The sequence below is a fragment of the Chiloscyllium plagiosum genome, chromosome 4 (genome assembly GCF_004010195.1).
Source record: "Chiloscyllium plagiosum isolate BGI_BamShark_2017 chromosome 4, ASM401019v2, whole genome shotgun sequence".
Lineage (NCBI taxonomy): Eukaryota > Metazoa > Chordata > Chondrichthyes > Orectolobiformes > Hemiscylliidae > Chiloscyllium > Chiloscyllium plagiosum.
The window spans coordinates 3044380-3060435 of record NC_057713.1 but is presented as its reverse complement, the minus strand read 5'-3'; the positions used below and the strand labels follow the sequence as shown (position 1 = coordinate 3060435).

General features: G+C 39.1%; 1 protein-coding gene across 1 annotated transcript in view; it reads right to left on the bottom strand.

The window, feature by feature from the left end:
- LOC122548812 (laminin subunit alpha-3-like) overlaps nt 1-16056 on the bottom strand; it is a 376692-nt gene that overhangs the window by 46605 nt on the left and 314031 nt on the right. Inside the window, exons 61-66 of the mRNA XM_043687604.1 lie at nt 14074-14239; nt 11810-11943; nt 10955-11102; nt 9943-10062; nt 6317-6459; nt 1262-1388 (exon numbers count right to left, since the gene is read on the bottom strand). Of these exons, the coding sequence (XP_043543539.1) occupies nt 1262-1388; nt 6317-6459; nt 9943-10062; nt 10955-11102; nt 11810-11943; nt 14074-14239 (838 nt within the window). The remainder of the gene's footprint in view (nt 1-1261; nt 1389-6316; nt 6460-9942; nt 10063-10954; nt 11103-11809; nt 11944-14073; nt 14240-16056) is intronic.

The window sequence follows — 16056 nt, the reverse complement described above, 5'->3', positions numbered from 1 at the left end:
TACATCCACTGCTCTACCCTCGTCCACATGCTTGGTCACCTCCTCAAATAATTCAATAAGACTTGTAAGGCAAGACCTACCCCTCACAAATCTGTGCTGGCTGTCCCTAATCAAGCAGTGTCTTTCCAGATACTCATAAATCCTATCCCTCAGTACCCTTTCCATTACTTTGCCTACCACCGAAGTAAGACTAACTGGCCTGTAATTCCCAGGGTTATCCCTATTCCCTTCTTTGAACAGGGTCACAACATTTGCCACTCTCCAGTCCCCTGGTACCACCCCCGTTGACAGTGAAGACCATGTTAATGTACAAATAAATTAAGACCATCTCTGTAAAGAGCTGGATAGAATATGCAGTGATTAATGAATAAAATAAATAGAGAAGAAAGAAAATTAAACAATTAATCTTAATATAGTTATAAACTAATAAACTCAATACTTTTCCTATAAATTAGCTTAAGCAGAGTTGTGGCTTCTTATGGAAGTATCTATTTATCACCATCACTAAAACGGATTATATGGGCTGAATCCAATTGTTTGTTGCAGTTTGCTGTGCACAGTTTGGTTGCCATTTTTCTCTATTGAAACAGCACATCATTGTGAAAGGTTTTATATGACTTAAGTCTTTCTTTAGTTTAAAGGAGTCCTCCACATGACAAGTTTTGAGAAAATTTGGTAGCCAAAGTTATTAAGACCATAAGTCTGTAAGAAATAGGCCCAGGAGTAGGCTGTACAGCCTACTCCTGGGCCTATTTCTTACAGACTTATGGTCTTAATAACTTTGGCTACCAAATTTACAGCCTACTCTGCCATTCAGTAGGATGATGGTTGATCCGACATTCCTCCCAGTCACTTTCCTGCATTTTCGCAGTACCTCTTGATTTATCTACAGATGAAGAACATCTTTGTCTCAGCCTTAAATATAAAAAGGACTTTGCCAACCCCCCCCCCGCCCCGCCCACAGCTCTCTATGGCAAGGAGTTCCAACAATTCACAATCCACTGAGAGAAGAACTTTCTCCTCATCTCAGTCTTAAATTGGTGCTCCTTTACTCTGAGACAGTGCTCTCTGTTCTTTGGGGGAAACATCCTCTCAGCATTTACCTTATTTGCTACATCTAACTCCCTCTTGGAAGCATTCAATGTCTTGGCCTTGATTGCTTTATGTGGCAGTAAATTCCTCAGGCTCACCACTCTACAGCATTTCTTTAGAGATATTCATTATTATTGATCACTTGCAGGAAATGTACATTAATACTCACCAGGAGTGATTCTGAGCATCCTTTGCTAACACCAACAATAGGCTCATTGGACAGATCAATGTTCCTTTCCTCAGCTTTCAGATTTTTCATACAGGCCCTCACTGATGTCTTTACAGGAATGTTCAATCTAGAATGAAAAAGACAAAGAGAATTATCTACATATTATGAGATAGCAATCGATCACTCAGCCTCCTCCTCCACAGGAGCTTCCCTGACTGTTCATCTCACCCAATCAGCACATCCTCTGATAAAGGTCAAGTTGCCGTAGTCCCAGAGGACCACTGTCTCACGAAAGAGAGAGTCATTGAGTCATAGAGTAATACAGCATGGAAACAGGCCCTTCAGCCCAAACTGGTCCATGCTGACCACGGTGCCCACTCAGCTGGTTCCAATTGCCTGCATTTGGTCCATTTTCTCTAAACCCTTCCCAACCACTGCCTCAACCACTTTCTCTGGGAGTCCATTCCAAATACACACCACTCTCTGCTTGAAGAAGTTGCCCCTCAGGTCCTTCTTAAATCTTTCCCCTCTCACCTTAAACTTAGGCCCACTCATTTTCAATTCCCCATTCCTGGGAAAAAGACTAAATGCATTCATCCTCTCTATGCCTCTCATGATTTTATACAACTCAATAAGGTCACCCCCTCATTCTTCTACTTTCCTAAGAATAAAGTCCCATCCTGACCAACTTCTCCCTATAACTCACGCCCACTAGTCCTGGCAACATTCTTGTAATTCTTCTTTGCATTCTTTCCAGTTTAACGATATCCTTCCTATAAAAGGGTGACCAAAACTGTACACAATACTCCCAATGACTTCTACAAGTATAGCACAACATCCTAACTCCTATACTCAATGCCTTGACCGATGAAGGCTTGCAATGCTAAATGCTTTCTTCACCACAATGTCTACCTGTGATACTGCTTTTAATGAACTATATACTTGTACTCCTAGGTCACCCTGTTCCACAACACCCCTCAGGACCTTACCATTTACTGTATAAGTCCCACCTTGGTTTGACTTTCCAAAATGCAACATCTCACACTTCTGCAATTCTGTATTAAATAGCATTTCCTAATCCTCAGCCCACTTCCCTAACTGATCAAGATCCCTCTTTAATTTTTGATAACCTTCTTCACTATCAATGATAGCTCCTAATTTTGTATCATCCACAAACTTACCAACCATGCCTTCACGTTCACATCAAGATCATTCAAGTAAATAACAAATAATAAAGGTCCCAGCACTGACCCTTGTGGCACACCACAAGTCATAGGCCTCCGGTCTGAGAAACAACCTTCAATCATCACCCACTGCTTCCTAACATTGACCCAATTCTGAATCCAATTAGCAAGCTCTCCCTGGATCCCACATGACCTTACTGGAGAGAGATGACCGAAGATGACCAGATTACCTCTGGGTCACCACATGTCAGGTGAGGGAAGAGGTTGATAACTCAGCTAGAGTTTAGATCAGAGTGGTGCTGGAAAAGCACAGCAGGTCAGGCAGCATCTGACGAGCAGGAAAATCGAAGTTTCGGGCAAAAGCCCTTCATCAGCTGATACTCAGCTGGTGCAGGAATTGAACCCACACTGTTGGCATCATTCTGTATTACAAACCAGCCATCCAGTCAACTGTGCTCAATTCCATTTACCAAACTTTGTGTTGTAACCTTTAATATCATCGCTCCCTGGTTAGTTTTCTTCAGAGGAAGATTCAGGCAGAGAATTTCCTAGCATGGTGGTTAGCTCAAGATGAAAGGGAGCGGAGGAGGAGAATTCTTCAAATAGAACAGAGCACAGGCCACCCCCAAACCTACCCTTCCCCAGAAATCAACTTCATCCATCTGTTCACCCTCAGGGATCTTTTAAATCATTTATGTGATATGGGCAACATTGGTTAGACCAGCATTTATTGACCATCTCTAATCACCCCATGATCTGAGTGACTTTTTAGGACCACTTCAAAGGGCAATTAAGTGTCAACCATATTGTTGAGGGTTTGGAAACAAATGTAAGCCAGGGTAAGGACAGCAGAGTTTCTTCCCTAACAGAACTCATGTGGTGGTAGCGTTCACCTGAGGTATGTAATCGACCCTGCAGTTTGAGCGAGAGAAGCTGGAATCAGATGTAATAGGATTACAATTGAGCAAAGACATAAGGGAGCAGCTGACCAGAGTTGATTGGCAGGGGAATCTAGCAGGGAAGTCAATGGAGCAACAATGTTAGCATTAGTTTCAAAAGGGCCAGAATACAAGAGCAAGGATGTACTGCTGAGGCTGTAAAAGGCTCTGATCAGACTGCAGTTGGAATATTGTGAGCAGTTTGATTTCCATATTTCAGGTAGAATGTGCTGGCTTTGGACAGGATCCAGAGGAGATTCACAAGAATGATCCCGGGGCCAAGGGTTTGTCATATGATGAGCATATGAAAACTCTGTGTCTGTACTTTATGGAGCTTAGAAGGATGAGGGAGGATCTGATTGAAACAGAAAACTGAGAGACCCGAATAGAGTGGACATGAAGAAGGTGTTTCCACTAGTATGAGAGACTAGGTTCTTAGAGCACAGTCTCAGAATGAAGAGATGACCCTTTAGTACAGAGATGAGGAGGAATCTCTTCAGCCAGAGTGTGGTGAATCTGTGGAACCCATTACCACAAAGGGCTGTGGAGGCCAAGTCATTGAGTGTTTTTAAGGCGGAGATAGATGGGTTCTTGACTAGCAAGAGATCAAGAGTCACTGGGAGAAGGCACTGTAATGGGGATGCAAAACCTATCAGCCAAGATTGAATGTGAAGCAGCGTTGATGGGCTGAATGACCTAATTCTGCTCTATATCTTATAGTTTTAACCTCTCAGAAGGCAGTCATCTATGACGTTATGTCAGTGCCAGTTCTCAGCCATATCAACTCAATCCCAATTCCTTGTATTGTCTTTATAGGTAGGTCTGCAACTTGTTTCTCACTTAATTACCTAAGTTCTTTCTGATGGCCTCTATTGAATCCTGCTGCATAAAAACAAACTTTTTCTCCTGTCACCATTTGCTTCTTTTGCTGATGACCTTAAGTCTGTACCTTCTGGTGCTCAAACCATCCACCAATGGGAGTACTTTCTCTCTACCCACTCTGTCTAGACCACTCAAGATTTCAAAAATGTTAAAGAAATTGTCTTTCAAACTTTTCTTCTGCAAGGAGTTCAGCTCTGACCTCTGCAATCTATTCCCACAAATGAAATTCCTCATACCTGAAATCATTGTTGTGATTCTTTACTGCATCCTCACAACCTTCCCAGAGTTGGTTTCCGAGCTCAACTCCAATTAAGGCTGAAACAGTGTTTTTTTCACTTTTATAATAATTTCCTTGCTTTATTATTTAGATTAGATTAGAATCCCTACAGTGTGGAAACAGGCCCTTCGGCCCAACCAGTCCACACCAATCCTCCGAAGAGTAACCCACCCAGACCCATTACCCTCTGACTAATGTACCCAACACTACGGGCAATTTAGCATGGCCAATTCCCCTGACCTGCACATCTTTGGACTGTGGGAGGAAACCTGAGCACCCAGAAGAAAGCCATGCAGACACGGGTAGAACGTGCAAACTCCACACAGACAGTCGCCCGAGGCTGGAATCAAACCTGGTGCTGTGAGGCAGCAGTGCTAACCACTGAGCCACCGTGTTCTGTCTCATAGATAATGAGGAACATAGAATGTTGGAGCAGGTGTAGGCCTTTGCCACAAGAGGAAACAGCCTCCAATGTTCATCCTGTAAAGTCCCCTCAGTATCTTACATGTTTTAATAAGATCACCTGTTATTCATTTAAACCCCAATGGATATCGTCCCAGTCTGTCCACCCTCTACTCATGTGATAACCTCCCGATCCCAGTAAGAAGTCAACCTGCTCCTAGTGCAATTACATACATTTTCAAATTAGAGCATTACAACTGGACATAGTCCTCCAGATACAATCTCGCCAAAGTCCTGTATAGCTGCAGTAAAATGTCCCTATTTTTATGTTCTATTCACATGCAATAAGTGACAATGTACCATTTGCATTTCATAAAGATGAAATCACAAATAAATTAGAATTCATGACTTGCAAATGAAACAGCAATTAAATCATGGGCTGCCCTTGAAGAAGAGATAACTCAGGCACATTGAGTTGCAGTCCTTCATATCTGTCCTTCCAGAGAGAAATGATACAGATATTGTTGAGGAGGGAATGAAGTATTTGTAGTGATAAACATAGAAAGAGGGGAAGTATTAGTAGGATTAGCATCACTGAAAGCAGGCAAATACCATGGGCAGACAAAATGTATCTCATACTGTTAAAAGCAGGTAAGGAGGAAATAACAGAAAGTCTAGTCATCATTTTCCAGTCCTGAATGGGTACAGGTGTGGTGCTGGTTGATTGCAGGATTACTGAGAGAATGGGGCAATGGTAACTTTACTATCACTTTTGCAGTATTTTTTGTTAAACTCATTTATGGAATGTGGGCATCGCTGACTGGGCAACATTTAGTGCCAAGTGCCCTTGACAAGATGGTGGCGATAACAACAGACCTGCTTTACCTATTCTACAATTATATACCTCTTTGACCAAACATTCAGACACCTAATATCTCATGTAGCTTGTTGTTAAATTCTATTTGATTAATACTTCTGAGCAGTATCTTCGGACATTTCACTACCTTAGAGAGGTGTCACAGAAATGCAAGTTATTTATAATTGTTGTTTTACACTACTATGAAAGGGGGAAATAAGCCAAGTTGTCTAGTCAAACTGTGAAAGTCTGCAGAGAATCTGTTCATGCAAAATCCCTTGGAGCAGTGTTTCCAATGACCTTACTGACCACCTGTTGAAGTTACATCAACAGGAACTGAGAACTTCACAGAAATGGAAGATTTATTTTTAATATCATATTTCAAATTTATCTGATAGAAAGGTGAAACTACTATCCTATAAAAAAGATTTCTGCAGGCAAACTTTGTTAAAAAGTTTGGTTTTAAACTTGCATCCGACTTCTTTATTTTCTAAAATAAAGCACAGGTCAACGTACCGTTCCTTAATCTGTGATGGTATTCCTCCAAGATAATAGTTACGGAAATCCAGCTGACTGAAAGTATTATTCACATACACAGCATTGACACCATTGACTATCACAACAGTACGTTTTTTCGAATTGAGCATTCTGATTCTTATCTTAAAGAAATTAAAAAACATTGTAAGCATATATGAGAGAATTAATATGAACCAACTATGACAAATTAAAACAGATTAGAACAAATTAAATAGATGAGGATTGAAAACCGCTAAATGTTATTTTCTCCTAAAGGAACACTGAAAACATTGACACTTCAGAAACAGTATTTTCCTTTGAAAATCTTTTTAAACTAAGATACTGTATTGGAATATTGTTAGGAAGCAGAATATCACAGATATGTAATTTTGCACTTTCCAAACAATGGCCATGGTATTCAAGCAAGCTGTTCATTTGGAAGGAACATAAAACATTAATTATTATTCAAAAGAATAGAAATTACATTAAAATTAAATAAAATCTTGATGTACAGTTCTGATCTTCATTGAATAAAAAAGTAATTGATGCACTGAACAAAGTGCCAAAAATAATTCAATTGGTGACCTAAGAGATTTCAACTATTGAGAATTTGACTGAATTGCGATCTTTAAAATTGTGAAGTTGCTTGATTGGATAGGTGTGGTGAAGATAATTATGAGTGAGAGCAGAACTAGGGGCCATAACCATTACATGATCATGAAGAATGCAAGAGGAACCTCTTTATAAATAATTGTAGACCATACAGAAGATAAGCATTACGAAAAAAGATAAAAATTGAAAGCTTTTTGTCTTGCACTCATCAGAACTGAAATGAAAGGTGTCCAACTTTAGAAACTTTACAGGAACTGTTAACTGCAAGCTTAGCTAACTGATTAAATTCAAACCAGGCAAGTCAAAGACATCTTCTGGATTCCCTGAAATGGTTTTCTATACTGACATTCCTGAGTTGATTGATTGTGTAATCTACTCTCTATTATGGCAGGAGTTAACAATGGCATCCAACAGGAGATAAACTGAAGGACGATTTCAAATTAAAGTGATGGAAATGGGAAAGATGGCACCTTGAGTGCCTGGCCTTTGGTCACTGATCAGAAGAACTGGAAAAGGTGATTGACAGGGAAAACAGTGAAAGAAAACTAGCTGGTAACATAAAAAGTCAGTAATCCTGCAAATATTTGATGAGAAAAGGAATGAAAACATGTCAGTGTTGATCTTCTAGAAACAGGGAAGTTGATAATGAAAAACAAGAAAATGTCTGAGGCACTGAACAGGTATTTTGCACCTGTCTTCATTGTAGAAGCTTCAGAAAACTGTCCATAAACACCTGAAAATCAAGGAGTGAAAGGGAGGGAAGAACCTAAAATAATCACCACCAGAGGGAAAAGGTACGGGGAGAGCTGTTAGAGTGGCAGGCTGACAAGTCCCCAGGACTTGAGAGTCTGCATCTCAGGAACCTTAAAAGAAGTAGCTGCAGTGGCGGTAGAGGCATTTCTTATAATAGTTCAAAATTCTTTAGATTCTGGCAAGATCCAGAGCATTGGAAAATAGCAAGTGAAATGCTTTTATTCAAGAAAGGAGGGATACAGAAATCAGGAAATTATAAGCCAAGTGAGTGAAACAAGAATTAATGTGTTCAAAACGTTAACTTTCTTCCTCACTCCACAGGTGTTGCCAGACTTGCTGAATTTCCCCAATAGTTTCTGCCTTTATTTCAGCACAGTTAACATGATTCTGTGAAAGAGAAATTGTATTTATCAAATTTAAAGTTTTTGAGAGTTAGACATTTGAAGTTATTTATTGTCTGTAGTGCTAAAGTTATAAGAAAGATAGATTAAAGAGAAGAAAAGAATGTGGTTTACTTGGATTTCCAAAAGGCATTTCATATCAGACCACATTAAAGATTCCTGCAAAAGATGATTAAAAAATAGTGTAGAGGGTAACATACTGGCATAGATATAGGCCTGGTTAAATAGAGAAAGCAGAAAATTGGGATTACTGGATCTTTTTGGCAAAATGTTATTAGTGGAATGCAACAGGGTTATTGCTGGAATCTCAATTATTTATAATCTCTATCAATGATTTGGATGAGGGAACCAAATGTATGCTAGATAAATTTGGCAGTAACACCATGGTAGGCAGAAAAATAAGTTGTCAAGAGGAAGTTAAGAGTTAATGAATGGATACAGACAGGTTAAGTGAGCAGGCAAACAATTTGGAAAATGGAATATAATATGAGAAATTATCCACTTTGGCAGGGAGAATAGAAGAGTAGTTTAATACTTAACTGGAGAAATTATGTGGAGGTGCTGGTGTTGACTGGGGTTGACAAGGTCAAAAGTCCCATGACACTAGGTTATGCTCAACAGGTTTATTTTAAATCATAAGTTTTTGAGTGCTGCTTTTTCTTCAGGTGAATGAAGGGCACCTGACAAAGGAGCAGTGCTCTGAAAGCTTGTGATTTCAAATAAACCTGATGGACTATAACCTGGTGTTATGTGACTTCTGACCTTAAATGGAGAGAGAATGCAGAATCCATTGGTACATGAGGATCTGGGTGTCCTAGTACATAAATCACAATAGTATTGTGTGGATAAGGACCAAATGGAATGTTGGGATTTCTTGCAAAGTGATTTGAAGATAAAAGAAGAGATGTTATATTGCAGCTGTTCAGATCTTGGTTTGATTACACCTAAAGTAATGTGTATAGTTTTGGTTTTCATATTTGAAAGTGAATGCAAATACAGCAGAAGCTATTCAGAGAGGGTTCACTGACTTATTCTTGAGATGAAGGTCTTGCCTTAAGAAGCATACCAAAACAGAAAATACTAGAGAAACTCAGCAGGTCTGGTAGCTACCCAGAGAGTGGTGGGGGCATGGAATGCGCTGCCGGGGGTGGGGGCAGAGAGGTCAGGAAGATCTGGCAGCATCCATAGACAGCGAAAGCAGAATTGGTGTTTCGAGTCCAGTGACCATTGTACAGAACTGACAGAAGGTAGGACAAGGTGACATTTGCACTGATGACTGAGGGGTGGGGATGAGGGCAGAGAGGTGAGCGGATATGTGGAGAAGGAGTCCAGAGAGAGAGAGAAAGGAAAAGAATGTTAGGCACACAAAGTGATTAACAAAGAGTTTTTTTTTAAATGAAGAAACATTCGCAGGGAGGGTCTTTGACTGTCAGAGTTTAGCAGAATGAGAGCTCATATTATAGAAATGACAGGATTTGATAGAGATACTGGGAGGATGGCTCCTCTAGTTGGTGAGATGGGCCTAAAAAGGAGCCCTATATGAAACATTCGCAGGGAGGGTCTTTGACTGTCAGAGTTTAGCAGAATGAGAGCTCATATTATAGAAATGACAGGATTTGACAGAGATACTGGGAGGATGGCTCCTCTAGTTGGTGAGATGGGCCTAAAAAGGAGCCCTACATATTAGGTAAGTATTTTAATATTTTATTTATAGACAAACAATATTCATTTTTATTTATACTCTGTGGTACTAAAGAAATCAGTTAATCAAATCCACTTTCAGAATGCAGAGCGAATTTAGTTAATCTACTAGTTATACTGTACCTATTTGTTCACAATCTAAATCATAATAAAAATTACCACAATCTCGTTGCTGGTGTTTAGGAGGACTGATGATTGGGAAATCTTGGGTGCACTGGATTTGAGGTCATATCTGAACACCAACCTTCCATCTTCAATTGTGAGAACACAGCTTGAATCCTAAAACAAAGAATATATCTTATTACAACACTATTTAATGTAACTTAAAATTATGTAAGGGTTTGTATGAGTGATCTAAACTTTGTTCAAAGGTTTTAAGGAGGTGGACAAGTTGGAAAGGTTTAGGGAGGGAACTCCAGAGCTTAGGGCCCAGGCAGATGAATGTTTAATCAACAACAGTGCCACTGGAAGTGAATCCTTAATAAGGTGATAGTGATCTGCCTTGTTAAGTAAAATTGAATGGTTTGCCAGGCCATTTCAGAGGACAGTCAAGAGTCAAACATGTTTCTGTGGGTCTTTTCTTTTTAAATTTGTTTCTGGGATTCGGGTGTCATTGATTGGGCTAAAGTTTATTGTCTATCCTTAATTGCAGTGGAGGAGGTGGTGGGGAGCTGCCTTCTAGAATTGCTGTAGTAAACAGGGTGTAATGAGGGAAATCCAAGATTTTGACCAAAGAAACTGAAATATATTTTAAAATCAGGATGGAGAATTGCTTGGAAGGGAGCTTGCAGGGGGTGAAGATTTTATTTATCTGGTGCCCTTGATCTTCTCGGTGTTAAAGGTAGCTGGTTTGGAAGGCACATTTGAAGAGGTTTTGAATAAATCTCTTCTCCCAATATCTTTGATGCTACCTAATTAGGAGTGTCATTAAACTTATCCATTCAAGATTGTTAATGACTGCTGTCACCTAAGTTTTGTGATGTTGCAGATATCAACAAAGGAGTCAGCACAGGGTGGGATAAATTTACAATATTACACACAGAGTGATGGGACATGTTGGACCTATGCACGTGGTAGCGTAACTGCACCCAGACAGCTAAATAATTGGTGGTACGTGGATGGACTTTGGTTTAATGTCAACATTGTGCACAAAAAAAGTACAATATTTTACCTTGCTCTCCAAATATAACAGCACAGCATTTTTACTCAAAGTTTGAATCGTTTGTTCAATTGCTAAGTTTTGTGCATAACCGGACAATTTAATTAGTGCATATCCAGTTCCATCAAAATAAAAGCCTTCATTTCCTCGTGGCTTATATCTGTAAAAGATAGCAATGTAGGTTGAGTCCAAGTTAAACTGCAATTATTCCTGTGAAAATTATTGTGCAACTAAACACTGAAAGCCTGATCTGAACTAGCTATGTCTAATGCAGAGAATTAATACCAAAATGCCTCATCCCACTGGATTGGAGTCACACTCACAGCCAAATTAATTGGCATGCGTCAGGCAGTGAGAAAGGACAACTCCTATTGCTGGCAAGAACCTTATAAAGCTCAGTATTCTTCCTATGAATCAGAAAACTCCAAAGTTTGTAGATTCAGGTTCAACTTCAAAGAACTAGCCATACAATTTATGTTGCCTTGATGATTACCATCATTGATGGAATGCTGCATTGTCAGAGTGCCTTTTTTTTTGGATGAGTCATTAAACCAGCATCACCAATTCTGAGGGAACAGATAGAATTGCAGGGGGTGGTGTTAATGAGACCATAGATGCAATGGGGAGTAGCAGGGTGGATGGGCAGCCAGGTGTTCTGCTGCGTTTGTGGGAATGAGCAAACGGGACGATATTTATCAACATGTTATACAGGCCAACACGGCAAAACATTCAACAATTCAGGACAACCGTCTCAAATATGAGATAGTTCCGCAAAGTCCTTGAAAGAAATGAAAGATTTCATATTGAAAAGAAAAGTTTTTAACACTTTGCCCAAGGATGAACTATTCAGTGCTAGCTGTCCCATACCTTTGACATGGTCTGTCTTCTGTTGTATTGATGTTGAATATTTGTTCAAAGTTGTATAAACTGATCAGTTTCTCGTTCAAGACACCAAGTTCAATGCAACCCTTATACTTTGGATAATCTAAGGCAGCTGGAGGCTGGATAGAAAAAGACTCACAATTAAAATGAGTTTGTAAATCAAGTTAATTTTATATGATCAAAGGTACTTTGCAACATTCCCTAGATAATTATCTGATGGCGACATTAATTACATAGAATTTGCAGACCAGTCAGCCCAACTGGACAATATGAGCCGCCAATCCCAGCGCACCAAAATTGGTGGAAGGACATAATGAACATTTATTAGTTTTAACTAATTTAGTTTGATATAGTATATCAGTGGAAATTAAAACTTCCTATAATAAAAAATGTACAACAGCTTCAATTTGAATGATCAGTTCAGAATATGATTTTGTATAAAAAGCACTGAATAATTAAAATGTTTAATGAATGTTGCATAATCATGATGTGGTGAAAATAAATAAGGATGGATGTTTTGCTACAGTTGGTTAAAGCTCTGATTAAGTTATACCTGTAAGTGCATACAGTTTACCAGAATGAAAATGGAGAAAATTAAAATGATTGAATTATGAGAACTGGTTGCATTTAATAGTCTCAAATTCTCTTGAACAGAAAAGATTAAACAATGATCTAATTGAGGTTTGGGAGATTAAGAACTTCGTATGGTGTCTAGAGAGGAACACAAGAACAGGTAAGAGTAGGAGAAAACGATTTAGCATACCCTTCCTGCTCTGCTATTCAATATGATTATAGCTGAGCTCATGATTCAACTCACTTTCTCACATGCTCCACATATCTTTCAACTTCATGAAAAACCAAAAATCTGTCTGTCCCAGCTCTAAAAACAAGCCTATGGGATGCAGAATTCCAAAGATTAATCACCCTCTGAGTGAAGAAATGTCTCACCTCAGTCCTAAAGCCGAGTGCTTATCCTGGAGCTATTCCATCATGTTTTAGATTCACCAGCTAAAAGAAACAGCCCCCCAGTGTCCAGCCTGTCAACTTTGTATATTTCAATGAGATTACTTTTCATTCTTCTAAATAACATAGACCAAATTTACTCAACTTCTCATCATAAGACAACCCTGTCTCAGCTCAATGTAGTCTACCTTTGCTGCTGTGCCTCTAATGCAAGTATATCCTTCCTTAAATATGGGAACCAAAACTGTAGACAGTGTTCCGGGTGCATTCTCACTAAATTCCTAAATAAATGTAACAAGGCTTTCTTATTCTTCCTCCTTTGGAAGGAAGTCCAGAACATGGCAGCACATTCTTAAAATTAGAGCCAAGACATTCATGAGTGATGTCAAGAAACACTTCTTTACACAAAGGGCAATGGAAAATTGGAACTCTCGTCCAAAAAGCTGTAGATGCTGCAGTTAATTGCAGTTTTCAAAACTTTTGTTGGAGAAGAGTTATGGAATAAAGGTCAGTAGACAGAATTTAGGTACAGGTCAGCCATGATCAAATTGAACATAACTGGCATAGATTCAAGACACTGACATGAAGAAAATGCCTGCACTTGTTCAAGTCTCCAAATTCGGCACCATTAATTAGGAGACAGTCATGAATACATCCAATAAAGATTTCAGGAAAAGGTCTTTTACCGAATGTATAAAGAACCTTCTATGACATGCTGCGGATGAGGTAAAGCAGAGAATCTTAAAGTACAGAAGAGACCTTTGACCCATTGAGTCTGTACCATCAACAAACTAGGTTAAATCTATTCTCATCCAAATTTCCAGAACTTGGTCCCATAGCCTTGAATGAGCCCACGGTGCTCATCCAAGTACGTTTTAAAGATTATAAGGTTTTTCTGCCTCAATTACCATCCCAGGCAGTGCATTCCAGATTCCCACCATGCTCTGGGTGTAATTCCTTTTTCTCAAAACCCCTCTAAACCTCCCACTTTTCATCTTAAAAGTGTGTCCCTTGTTATTGACCATTGAACTATCATGGGGCATCTTAAGAGAAGCCAACTGTGTAGATGGAAGAGAAAGAAACGATCGGTTTTGTTGGTGGGATGTTAAGGAGGTGAGAGGAGGTTCCTGTGGGCATAACATTGATACAAAGTGTATTGGTTGAATGGTTTTAATTTTGTGCTGTACATTCTACACAGTTTAACATAATTCTAAACAATGGACCTAGAGATGTTCCTTATTGCATATCCTTAAATAAAGTTGGTGTAGTAGTTGATGTGTTTTTACCACAAAGCTGGGGGGAAATCCTCCAACATAGAAGACTGTATTCTTTGGATCAAGATTAAGTAGCAAGTCATCTCCATTTGCGGTTACGTTAGATGAGATGCTGTCAATACGTTTCTGCACAGTGGAACTGACTTGACTGTAGTTTAAGCTGCCATACTGTAGGATCCTGAAACACAAGAGCTTTCATAAAACACACAATTTTATATGAAGAGCTTACAAACTTCCTATCGAGTCAACTGTACACCATTGTACTGGATATTATCATAGGTACACAAACAGCCAAGAGTGTGAGACAAAAATGTACATATGATGGAGTCTCAAGAACCAAGTGTAAAATTTAAATCCATATTTCAATATATCTGCATATTGCTGAAATGTCATGATGCCAGACTGTTCAGGGTTGATGTCAGGAAGCACTTCTTCACACAAATATTAATAGGAATATGGAACTAACTATGGGGGTTGCTCAATTGTCAATGTCAAATTTAGATCAGTAGATTGAGAATGGCACAATAGGCTCCCTGGCTGAACTACCTCCTCCTGTTCTAATGTGTCCACTTTTGAATAATGTTTGGCACTAACGTCCAGAAGGAGGAGTATAGTGCTTTACTTGTTCAGAAATGCAAATGCCTAGACTGATGCTTTAGACACATGGAATCAAATCTCAGCAATTAATAAAATTATCTGTCAATAAGTACTGGTCTCATAAATAATGATCATGCCTGATGATAAAAAAATAAATCTGTTCAGTAATCTCTGGATTACAACATAAGCAATGAGCAAATCAGGAAAAGGTAAATAAGATCAGAGTTGAATTCAAGACTCAAGGGTGAGTGTGGGAGAATGTGATTTCCATTTATGGCAACAGGTACGAGTGCTGGGAAAGAGAGAGCTGTACTATTAAGGTGGAGTTCGCTTCAAATGCGTTGGGCTGAGTGTTCTGGTGAATCATGACTTCAGGGCTGTAGATGTGCAATGAGGCACTTTCTCGCTCAAAGCTGGGTTGATCTTTTAGATTATTTGTTCCCTTCTCAAAACTTGCTTTTGTACCTTTGTATGCTCATGAAATTTCATTTTATAACGCACCTTACTGAATGGCTTTTGGAAATCAATATTGATATCCCTTTGTCCACTTTGTACTTCTAACATGACTCTGCCTGATTGCCTTATGATTTTCTAAATGTCCTGCCTCCATAATATTGGATCCAAAATTTCATAGTGACATTTTAAACTAACTGGCCGACCATTTTCTGCTTTCTGTTACTCCTTTCTTAAATAGTGGTTTTATATTTGAGGTTATTTTTCAATCCTTTGGGACCTCTTGAAAAACAAAGGAATTTAAACTTGCTGAACAGGTTGGGTATCCTTTATCCACATGTTCAAAAAGACCTAACCACCAAAGGCTTTTTTTGAAAGTGGACCCAAATGGACCTGAAGACACCTGTAGACAGACAGTTTGGGCACTTTGGGGAAAATAATTCTGGACCAAACAGATCTCAAAGCGAAGTTGTTTTTTTCCAAAGATCCAAACTCAGCATATCTACAAGTCTGTTCGGGTTCATGCGGGCAATATGAATTTTTTCCCAAGGGGCCTGAACGGACCTTTAGTAGTAAGTATAGGAACAAATGGAGACAAAGAATGATAAATGCAGATACCATCAGGTTTTTGGTAAAGGTATTGTGAACCCATTCCCCAGCAGACTAAGATATATTGAGTTCAACAATTAAATGAATATTTTGGTTTTGGTTGTGAGATGATCAGCAAAAGATCTTACGTGGTAAAGTAAATATGCCCAAAAACTGAAAATATCAGTCACCCAAAAAATCTGAAGTTCTAAGGTTTTCAGGTGAAGGTTTCCTGACCTCTGCCTGCATACTAGCTTTGTAATTCATACATCAGATCACCCAGATTTCTCTGCATCTTAGAGTTCTGGAGTTTATCTCTATTTATCTTGCCAAAATTGACAAGTTCACATTTTCCAA